We start from the raw sequence: 11,647 nt of genomic DNA, 5'->3' as shown, positions 1-11,647 counted from the left end.
TGACTTTACCTATTTACTCTCCCTCCTGGGACTGTTGGTGGCCGGGAGGGCTTCCCCCTCTCCTGTCCACCATCTTTGGCCATCTTTATCTCCCTGTTCCCCCCATGGAGGAGGTTGTCCCTGTTCCTCTCCTGCTTCTCTCGCGTTTGCTGGGTAACGACTCAGTCAGCGAGTGGGCGGGAGGACACGGAACGCCCGGATTGTGCATTCCCACTCTCTGGTCGTTCTTTTTCGGTTCTTCCTCCGGGGTTTTCATTCCTCCCCTTCATACGTCTTCTCCGGCGTGTCGTTTAATTTGGCGACACTCCGGTTCAGTCCCTTCTTCGTTGCCAGTTAGAGCTTTCCGCCTGACTGTCTTCGTGTTGGGCTTTTGACGTTCCCTGCCCTTAGCTAACTACTGTCTTCTATCGGAGCGCATTCCTTGCTTCCCGCTCCGGCGGTTCTAGCGTTTATCGGTCTTCCGTTATCGCTAGTTTCATATTATTTTTAGTTGCTGGGAATGCGCTTTCTCCGGACAGTTTAACCTTCCCATTTCATTTCATTTTGTATCCGTCACTTACTTTAAGGCATGTTACTCCGGCTAGTTCCGGTAAATTTATTTTGTTTTATTTATTATTTATTTTGTTTTGTTTGTATGAGATTTTTTACCCGGTTACCTCCTGGATCATTCCGGCTGGTTTCACGGCTTTGTTTATTACTGTGTTGCTCCGGCACACTACTCCGGCACCTTACACAGTGTACTCATAATCTCATACTCTTACAGGTGGTACGCTGCCAAGAAGAAGGGTGCTCCGCAGCCCTCCATCAGGCCAGCGGCCACGAAGTTTGTCGGTCTCACTCCGGATGTGCGGTCCACGTAGGGGATCTTATTGTTTGGCACCCTGACGGATGTGATGTTTGCTACGCTCTTTACGAGCAGGCTATCGATGATTCGGTAGATGATCATGCATCTTTCCTTCTTAGCCAACTATAATGTTTACATTTTATCGATTCCCTCCGCCTTCGGTAAAACCGCAATAATGTTTTTCTTCCGGCAGGCTGACCGCAAGTCTCGTGATTCTTCGCTTCAGGCCCTTAAAGTCTGGGCTAGCGGCTTTGGGCGCAACGTAGGAGCTGGCAATCCCTACATACTCTCGAAGGACATTTGTAATGTCCTTTTTCCCGGCGCTGGATCACAGCTTCTGTCACCGACGAGGTTGCTGCTTCGTTGATTGCCGGGATTCGGGAGTTGACCCAGCCCTCTCCAGACGGTTCGGCTTTGAGCGGCGGCGCTCCAGAAGACGCGGCGGAACTCGATCTCGGCCTTGAGTCTCCGAGCATTATCCCGGAGCATCAAGCAGGTAAGGGGGTAAGTGAGGCAGGTTCTTCACTGTTTAGCTCTCCTTCTTCGTCTGTTGCTTCTTTTAAAGGCTTCTCTAAATCTTCATACCTTTCGGGCACGTCTGGGTCTATTGCCCCGAAGGTGAAGTCCGTTAAAAAGAAAACCTTACCTACTCCGGCAGGCCGATATGGGGTCCCTCCGGCGGCGGCACGGACGACGAGCCCCGTTCCGTCGACGAGTACAGCCTCCCCTTCCGGGTCCCAAGCGGAGCCTCAGTCACGTCAGGTAGTTCCCCCTCCTCCTTCTTTGGATACGTTTCATTTCTTTGAACAATTCCTGGAAAGAATCGACGCGAGATTTGAGAAGATCGACGCGAGGGTAGACAGCAAGCTGTCTGGTCTTGCTTCTTCTTTTCAGTCTCTTTCGAAGAAGGTGGAATCTCAACAAGGTTCTCGTTCTAGGTCTCATTCTGTTCCTGACCCTTCCACTCTCCCTCCCTTTGATCTAGGGAATCCTTGGCGTCTCGCCCTTTATGCTCCCGAGTACGAAGGTACTCTTACCATAGAGGGTTTAGGCACGAGGAGAGTGGAAGAGTTGGAGTTCTATCCTCCGGACCTGACATCTCCCTACACTGGTTTTGCCAGGCTGAAGGGAGAGGTTTGGAACAGGTCTGATAAAGTCCCTAAGGAGACGGTCATCTATCCTAGGGACCAAGCCCAGTCGTCTTTGATGAGGACCCTTACGGAGTGGCAAGCGGAGAACACTAAGCTTACACCAGCTAAGGGAGTGTTCACTATGTTCACTCTCAGTGATGTTCTCCTTCTCCCTTGCACTTCGAAAGTGGCCTCCCTGACTAGCCAGGCTTGCTTCGAAGGTAAACCCCTTCCTCATCTCCGTGAGACGGACCCTACATCTCTCGTCTTTCCCAGAGGCACCGAATTCTGGAAGGGAGCCCCTAATACGTTTACGGTGACTCGGCTTGACCCAGACTGCGCCTCTGATCTGTTCAGTGAGCAGCTCCCTAAGATCCCGGAGACGTTCTTGAAAACAGAGGCTGATACTAAGGAAAGGCTCGCCAGGTCTTTGAACTCTTTGGCTTTAGCGGAAGCAACTTCTTTGGTTTACAGGGAAGATCCATTATTCCAGGTCTTGACGAAATCTCTCTTGGCGAGTTTTCAACAAGACCTGTTTGACTTTATGACTGCCCAACTGGCCTGCCGGAAGCACATCTTTTCAGCAGCCACAGTTCGGCATGAACCAAATAAGCTTCTTAAGAGTTCGATCTGGGGAGCTAATCTTTTCCCACAAGAAGAAGTTGATGCAGTCTTATCTGAGGCAGCTAGGGTCAATCAGAGTCTCCGTTCCCGTTGGGGTCTGCCCTATAAAAGGAAACAGTCTGATCTTGCCAGCCCTCCCACAAAGTCCAGTAAGAAATTTAAACACTTCAAACGTCTTCCAGCTCAGTCCTTGGTTCAGGTTCCTTTACAAAGTCAGCCTTCGACCTCTTCCTCCCATCCTCCGCCTCAGTATGTCCTGGTAAACCCGGCACATCAGTCTTTGGCTGCTCCCTCCTATGTTTCCTCCCCAGCCTTCAATCCTGCATATGAAAGTCAGGGGAAATTTCGCTCCAGACAATCAACCAGAGGCAATAAGCCCGGTGGCTTCGCTCGGGGAAGGGGAGCCCCCCGCTCCTCTCCCAGGAACAGGGGAGGAAGAGGCTCCAGAGGGGGGAAGCAAACACAGGACCGATACATACATCCTGTGGGCGGGAGGCTGTACCATTTTCGAGCTCGGTGGACCTTCTGTCCCTGGGCTCAGAGTATAGTTTCCAAGGGCCTAGGCTGGAGTTGGATCGACAGTCCCCCTCCACCAGTCAAGTTTTATCAGGCTATGACCAAGGATCTCAAGGACTTTGTGGAGGGTCTCCTACAGAAACAGGCTATAAGGAAAGTGAGGACTCTGAAGTTCCAAGGCAGGCTCTTCAGTGTTCCCAAGAAAGGTTCCAACAAACGGAGAGTAATTCTGGACTTGTCCCGTCTGAATTCCTACATTCGTTGCGACAAGTTTCGGATGCTTACTGTCTCCCAAGTTCGGACCCTACTGCCCCGTGGAGCCGTAACCACCTCTCTAGATCTTTCCGACGCCTATTATCACGTCCCGGTTGCGAGAAGGTTCTCCCCCTTTCTGGGGTTCAGGCTCGGAAGGCAGGCATATTCCTTCAAGGTGATGCCTTTCGGCCTCAACATAGCCCCAAGGATTTTTACCAAGTTGACAGACACGGTCGTACAGCAACTCCGGTCTCAAGGGATTACGCTGGCCGCGTATCTCGACGACTGGATCATCTGGGCATCCAGCGTCGAGGAATGCCGGAGAGTTACATCCGTGGTGGTCGACTTTCTAGAATCCTTGGGCTTTCGTGTAAACAGGGAGAAGTCCCGCCTGGTTCCGAGCAGTTGTTTTCAATGGCTAGGAATCCAGTGGGATCTGAATTCTCACAAGCTCTCTCTTCCTCCTCCCAAGAGGAAGGAGATAGCCAGAGCAACCAGACAGTTTCTCAAATCCAAAAGGGCCTCTCGGCGGACCCAAGAACGAGTCTTGGGCTCCCTTCAGTTCGCTTCGGTGACAGACCTGTTGCTGAAAGTGAAACTGAAGGATATCAACAGAGTGTGGCGGAGTCGGGCAAATATCAGTCTCAGGGACAAGGTGTCTCTGATCCCCCACATCTTGAAGAAGCGACTCCGGCCTTGGTCGACTGTCAAGAGCCTGTCCAAGTCAGTCCCCCTTCAATTTCCTCCTCCGGCGTTGGTTATCCACACAGACGCCTCCCTAAGCGGGTGGGGAGGATATTCTCAACACCAAGAAGTACAGGGGACTTGGTCCCTCATGTTCCGCCAGTTCCATATAAATGTTCTGGAGGCCATGGCGGTCTTCCTTACCTTGAAGAAGCTTCTTCCCCCCAAGAAGATTCACATAAGACTGGTTCTGGACAGCGCCACGGTAGTCCACTGCATAAACAGGGGAGGTTCAAAATCGAGCAGGATCAACCAGGTAATGATTGCACTTTTCTCCTTGGCCTGCAAGAACAAGTGGCACCTATCTGCCACCCATCTTGCAGGGGTCCGGAACGTCGTAGCAGATTCTCTCTCCAGGACAACTCCCCTCGAGTCGGAGTGGTCCCTAGACAGGGGCTCGTTCAATTGGATCTGCCAACTAGTTCCGGGTCTGGAGGTAGATTTGTTCGCAACCAATCTCAACAACAAGCTCCCTCATTACGTAGCTCCCAACCTGGACCCTCAAGCTCTTTTCACAGACGCAATGTCATTGGATTGGAACAGGTGGAAGGTGATCTATCTGTTCCCTCCAGTGAACTTGTTGTTAAAGGTCCTTCACAAACTGAGGACGTTCAAGGGTCAAGTAGCTCTAGTGGCTCCCTACTGGCCAAAGAGCAGCTGGTTTCCTCTTCTACTAGAACTGAAACTTCGCCACATCCGAATCCCCAGTCCGAAACTAACACAAGTAGTACAAACTCAGACTGTGTCAGCTTCCTCAAAAATCCAAAATGCCCTGGCTTTGTGGACTTTATGAAGTTTGCGGCTCAAAGGGATGCTAACGTTGATCCTGTCAATACCATGTTCTTGGAATCAGATAAGCGGGCCTCCACTCTTCGTCAGTACGACTCAGCAATTAAGAAACTAGCACTCTTTTAAGAGAATCTGAGGCTACAGTAATGACCATAAATTTAGCAATCTCCTTTTTAGATCACTGTTTGAGAAGGGTTTAGCCGCTAGTACTGTTACTACAGTCAAGTCGGCTTTACGAAAAGTGTTCTTGTATGGTTTCAAAATTGACCTCACAGACCCTTACTTTTCTTCCATCCCTAAAGCATGTGCATGTCTGAGGCCAGTAATCCGTCCACATACGGTTTCCTGGTTTTTAAATGACGTGTTGAAGTTAGCCTCAGATATCGATAATCAGTCTTGCCCCTACCTTTCCTTGTTGAGGAAAACGTTGTTCTTAGTTAGCCTGGCTTCGGGTGCTAGAATTTCAGAGCTGTCTGCACTCTCTAGGGAACCCAACCACGTCGACTTCCTTCCATCAGGGGAGGTTTTGCTGATTCCTCACCCTACCTTCCTGGCCAAAAATGAAGATCCGCAGCATAGGTGGTCACCTTGGAAAATTCTCCCTCTGCCTCTAGACCTGTCCCTGTGCCCAGTTCATACTTTGAGGGCTTACTTAGACAGGTCCTCTCACATCTCTTCTGGGCCTCTCTTTATCAGGGAAGGAGGGGGTAATCTCTCTATGTCTGCTATTAGACAACAGATCCTTTACTTTATCAAGCAGGCTAACCCTGACTCAGTCCCAAAAGTTCATGATATTAGAGCTGTGGCCACCTCCATTAATTACTTTCATTACATGAATTTCACGGATCTTACCAGGTACACCGGTTGGAAGTCACCCTTGGTTTTCAAACGTCACTATTTGAAATCCTTAGAAGCTCTTAAATTCTCAGCAGTCGCGGCAGGGAACGTTGTTCCTCCCTCTGGTTCCCTTTCTGATTCCTAGTCATTTCCTCCTCCACTGCCTCAGTTATCCCCTTACGGTCATTTCAGTCAGGCTTGCCTTGACTTCTCACCTGGCTGTGTTATCCATGTGTTTGTCTAAATGACACATTTAAGTTACAAGGTTTTCAATATTGTATAGTTATTTTGTTTATGTATATTTTTCACATTGTCATGTTAATTTTAAGCTAACATCAGTTTCTTTTGTACATTATTGTTATTGTTACTAGTGATTAAAAAAAAAAAAAAAAAAAATTCTTTTTGGACCTTCGGTCTTCTGTCCCCCTTAGAATTTTTATCTCTTTAGTTCAAGAATGATATTTATTTCTCTGTTAATTTTTCATCGGCTGACACGGGACCCGATCCAGAAAAGGGATTTTGACGAAGGAAAAATCTATTTCTGGAGAGGGGACCGTGTCACCCGATGACCCACCTCCATCATGTGTCATGTCCCTCCCATAGTAAACATCATTCTGGTGGGGTGATGCTTTCATGGAATGCGGCTAGCGGTGTTTTGTGTGCTGTCCGCGAGTGGTGCATGGGTTTGTAACGGCACCTCCCTGTGGGACTTTTGACCTTGGGATCTCTATAGGATAAGGTTCCGTGTTTTTGTAGTTCACCCTTTTCCAGACACGACTCCATCTGATGGAGCTCGCTCTGGGGGTAGTAACTCCAGCATTTCATTTAGCTTTCTCTGGTATCTAGCAACGGAATTACCTAGAAATAAGTGCTGAATGGACTTTTTCATCGGGTGACACGGGACCCTCTCCAGAAATAGATTTTTCCTTCGTCAAAATCCCTTTATACTGTGAAGTACTGTACAGTACTGTTGCATGACCTAATTTTTTTCGTCATCATTCCAGGATCAAGCCACAATGATCCTCCACCAGCATTACCAAATGATCCACCAGCCTCTCCAGCTCAATCTGGTAAGGAATTCTTTTTTTTTTATTTGTTTTACTGTAGTACATAGGTAAATTGTTTTACACTGTAAAGTACTGTTGCATAACCTAATTTTTCCATCACTATTCCAGGATCGAGCCACGTTGACCCTCCACCAGCATTGCTAAATAACCAACCAGCCTCTCCAGCTCTATCTGGTTCCTTTAAGGAATTCTCTTTTTTCATTTGTTTTACTGTAGTACATATGTAAATTGTTTTTTACTGTAAAGTACTGTACAATATACTGTACAGTACAGTACTGTACTGTACTAATATATATTTATGTACAGTACTGTTGCATAACCTAATTTTTTTCATTATCGTTCCAGGATTAAGCCACTACCTTACAAGTGATGACTCTCCACCAGCAGTAGACTCGCCGGCCTCTCCAGCTCCATCTGGTAAGAAAGTAATTTTTTTTTCATTTGTTTTACTGTATGGTACATGCATATATAAATTGTGTATGTATACAGTAAAGTACTGTTTCATGTACAGTACAGTACAGTACTGTAAGTCTTTTGTAACACAGTAAATAAATGTATAACACAGTAAAAAATTGTATACAGTAGTACTGCAGCTAAAAATAAAGTACAGTATGTACAGTAAATAAAAAAGAAGAATTCCTTACCTGTTGGACACTGAGAGGGTGCAAAGTCTAACTTTGAGTTGAGTTGGGATTTGAGGATGGGATCACTGTACTATCTGATGCAGCAGGAGAGGGTGAGTTGGCCTGGGAGGAGGGGGTAACCTCCATCTGGAATAATGATACAATCTGTACAGTACAGTACTGCTGTAAACACTTGTTGTTTCTAAAATTTATAACGACTGATAAAACCATTTAAACAAAAAAACTGAAATCAAAACCAGAATTCCATTCTGTTTTTGTACTTGCTTACAGTACCTGTCGCATCTGAAGAGGGTTCAGATGATTCAAGTGGAGAAACCTTCAAAAATTTCTTCAAGGGACTCTGGGTCATCTGCAAAAAACATGAGGCTAATTCTGGAATGACAATAAAAAAAAAATATTAGGTTATGAAACAGTACAGTAAAGTACTGTTTCATAACCTAATTTTTTTTTTATTGTCATTCCAGAATTGAGCCTCATGTTTGCAGATGACCCAGAGTCCCTTGAAGAAACTTTTGAAGGTTTCCTCCCACTTGAATCATCTGAACCCTCTTCAGATGCGACAGGTACTGTACAGCAGAGTACTAATACAGAATGGAATTCTTCACTTCTTTTTTTGTTTAAATGGTTTTATCAGTCGTTATAAATTTTAGAAACAACAAGTGTACTACAGCAGTACTGTACTGTACAGATTGTATCATTATTCCAGATCCAGAAGCTACCCCCTCCTCCCAGGCCAACTCACCCTCTCCTGCTGCATCAGATAGTACAGTGATCCCATCCTCAAACCCCAACTCAACTCACCAGACTTTGCACCCTCTCAGTGTCCACCAGGTAAGGAATTCTTCTTTTTTATTTACTGTACATACTGTACTTTATTTTTAGCTGCAGTACTACTGTATACAATTTTTTACTGTGTTATACATTTATTTACTGTGTTACAAAAGACTTACAGTACTGTACTGTACTGTACATGTACTTTATTACAGTACATTTACAGGTACAGTACAGTACTGTACTGGACTTCAAGCACTGTATTGTATCATTTTTATCTTATCATTCCAGACTTCCAGGAAGATTCCATCACTTAGCCAGCAGTTTCCAGCATGAAAATTTACAAAAAAAGATAAGGAAACATTCATTTTTTTTTCATTTGGTATATTGTACTGTATATGCTGCTGTACATATACATGGTATACAGTATTTAAAAAAATTTTATTTTTACTACAGTAGTACAGTATGTACTGTGCTGTATATACATTATTACTGAACATATAGTACTGTGTACATTACTGTACCGCACAGTACTAATTTTAATATTTTTATTACAGACTGCGTACCTGTTGTATAGAATTCATCGGCAACTACAGTATACAGTGTACAGTACTGTACTGTACTGAACTGTATAAGTGTTAAGTACTGCTGTACTGTACCACGTATTGCACATCTATATCTCCCACAACCAGTACAGTATATCTTTCAAAATCACTGAAATTAGGTTAGGAATTCTTCACTTTTAATTTTTATACATTGTATGTTGTTTTATAAAATACTTTCCTTTATATTTGCATACAGGACAGTACACTAGTACAGTATGTACTGTACTGTATACAGCCAGTCCCCAGTTTACGACGGGGTTCCATTTTTACTCCGCGTCGTAAACCGAAAAATCGTCGAAAATCGTCAAAAATCCTAAGAAAATCTTACTTTTAATGCTTTGGGTGTATTGAAAACGATGTAAACTACATTTTTATTGAGTTTTTCATCAAAAAACCTCCAAATTTTTATTATTCTGCCGTTTTGGAGCCATATTTCTTCTGTCGGATCGGCGTATGACGCATCGTAACCCCAGAACATGTGTCGTAAACCGGGAAATAATTTCTGATGAATATATTTGAAAAGCGTCATAACCTCGGAACGTCGTAAGCTGGACCCATCGTAAACTGGGGACTGCCTGTATACATTATTACTGTACATATAGTACTGTGTACATTACTGTACTACACAGTACTGTACCAATTTTAATATTTTTATTACAAACTGTGTACCTGTTGTACAGAATTCATTGGTAACTACAGTGTACAGTACTGTACTGTGCTGAACTGTATAAGTGTTAAGTACTGCTGTACTGTACCACGTAATGCACATCTCCATCTCCCACAACCAGTACAGTATATCTTTCAAAATCACTGAAATTAGGTTAGGAATTCTTCACTTTTAATTTTTATACATTTTATATTGTTTTATAAAATACTTTCCTTTATTTTTGCATACAGGACAGTACAGTAGTACAGTATATTGTGTACTATAGTATGCTGTACAGTACTAATACATGGTAAATTTTTACATTCCAGAATCCCCTGAAAATTGGCCATACCAACATTTTGCTGTAAGTACGGTGTGTACTGTACAGTACAGGGGTTATGAAACACAACAATTTCAAAACAACAAGTAAGGAAATATTCACTTTTTTTCATTTGGTATATTGTACATACACTACATGGTATATACTATAATAAAATGTATTTTTCTGTATGCAGGACAGTACAGTATGTACTGCTGTTGCTTTAATATTGTACTGTACCAGAGTTAATATTTTCATTACAGACTAATATGTACCTGCTGTACAGAATTCATCAGCAACTACAGTACTGTACAGTATATATACAAGTGTTAAGTACAGTACTGTACCCCATAATGCACATCTCCATCTCCCACAACCAGTATATACTGTAGTGTACATCTTTCAAAATCACTGAAATTAGGTAATGAATTCTCTACTTTTTTCATTTTTATACACTTTTTAGTTGTACAGTGCTACTGCACACATTTTTTTAACTGTGTTACAAAGACTTACAGTACTCTACTGTACTGTATTTATTACAATATGTTTACAGGTACAGTAATACTGCTGGACTTGAAGTATTGTATCATTTTTATCTTATCATTCCAGACTCCCATCCACAGGCAGATTCCACTTTTTAGCCAGTTTCCAGGGGATAGGTAGCATGAAAATTTACAAAAAGATAAGGAAACATTAACTTTTTTTTCATTTGGTATACTGTATATACTGCTGTACATATACTGTACATGGTACAGTATTTAACAAAATTATATATTTACTACAGTACAGTGTGTACTGTAGTTTATTACTGTACATATACTGTGTACATTACTGTACTGCACAGTACTAATTTAATATTTTCATTACAGACTGTGTACCTGCTGTACAGAATTCATCAGCAACTACAGTATACAGTGTACTGTACTGTACTGTACTGTGCACATCTCCATCACCCACAACCAGCACTGTACATCCTTCAAAATCACTGAAATTAGGTAAGGAATTCTTCACTTTTTTTCATTTTTATACGTTTTATATTGTTTTATAAAAAACTTTCCTATATACAGTAGTTGCTTACAGGACTGTACAGAAGTATAGTATATGTGTATAGTATACTGTACAGTACTAATACATAGTAAATTTTTACATTCCAGAATCCCCTGAAAATTGGCCACACCAACATTTTGCTGTAAGTACAGTGTGTACTGTACTGTACAGGGGTTATGAAGCACAACTATTTGAAAATAACAAGTAAGGAAATACTGCACTGTACAGTTTTGCTTTTGTTCACTTTGTATACTGTGCATACACTACATGGTAATACTGTATATAACAAAATGTAGAGAAGTACTGTACTGTACTGTGGTGTACTCTACAGTACTGTATATATTACATACTGTATACTGTGCAGTTCTAATTTTAACATTTTCATTACAGACTAATATGTTTACTTCACATTCTTCAGCAACAGTAAGTTATATAGTGACAACATGGAATGAAGATACGTACGTCTTGTAGAGGACACCCAGAAGGTTATAAGGTTAGTCTTTCATCATTTTACAGTACCGTATATTGTACTATAAAGTACTACTAAAGTAAATCCTATACAAGATATATAAAATATAGTTTTCTTTATGTTCGGTTGTCGGTGATTTTCAGTTGTCGTCGTGTCGCCCAGAACGGAACGCCGCCGATAACCGGGGACTGCCTGTAAGACGGAGTAGGACGACGAAGGGGAAGAATCTTGCCTTACATCCTTGTCATCGGAAGAGACTGGCAACAAAGAAGGGTCTTTTGACTTGGCAACAGCCAGGTTTTTCTTCAGGAAAGACATTAAGTCATCTAATCGTCGTTTA

At 43.1% G+C, this 11,647-nt stretch overlaps 1 protein-coding gene and 1 long non-coding RNA gene across 2 annotated transcripts; both read left to right on the top strand.

The window, feature by feature from the left end:
- The first annotated feature begins 760 nt into the window (after positions 1 to 760).
- LOC136825253 (uncharacterized) lies at positions 761 to 6,135 on the top strand. The gene is made up of 2 exons (XM_067081308.1): positions 761 to 934; positions 1,038 to 6,135. The coding sequence occupies exon 2, from the start codon at positions 3,685 to 3,687 to the stop codon at positions 5,026 to 5,028; it is 1,344 nt and encodes a 447-aa protein (XP_066937409.1). The 5' UTR covers positions 761 to 934; positions 1,038 to 3,684; the 3' UTR covers positions 5,029 to 6,135.
- A 4,265-nt stretch (positions 6,136 to 10,400) lies between these two features.
- Positions 10,401 to 11,333, top strand: LOC136825129 (uncharacterized). The gene is made up of 3 exons (XR_010849246.1): positions 10,401 to 10,786; positions 10,946 to 11,042; positions 11,229 to 11,333. It is a non-coding gene; the product is annotated as an uncharacterized lncRNA (long non-coding RNA).
- The last annotated feature ends 314 nt before the right edge of the window (positions 11,334 to 11,647 follow it).

The sequence above is a fragment of the Macrobrachium rosenbergii genome, chromosome 37 (assembly GCF_040412425.1).
Source record: "Macrobrachium rosenbergii isolate ZJJX-2024 chromosome 37, ASM4041242v1, whole genome shotgun sequence".
In the NCBI taxonomy this organism is placed as follows: domain Eukaryota; kingdom Metazoa; phylum Arthropoda; class Malacostraca; order Decapoda; family Palaemonidae; genus Macrobrachium; species Macrobrachium rosenbergii.
Note: the sequence above shows the minus strand (reverse complement) of the source record. Positions and strands in the feature narration are given on the sequence as shown.

What these genes read in the sequence shown, in the direction of transcription:
- LOC136825253 (XM_067081308.1), top strand. Translation starts at nt 3,685, where the DNA reads ATGCCGGAGAGTTACATCCGTGGTGGTCGACTTTCTAGAATCCTTGGG.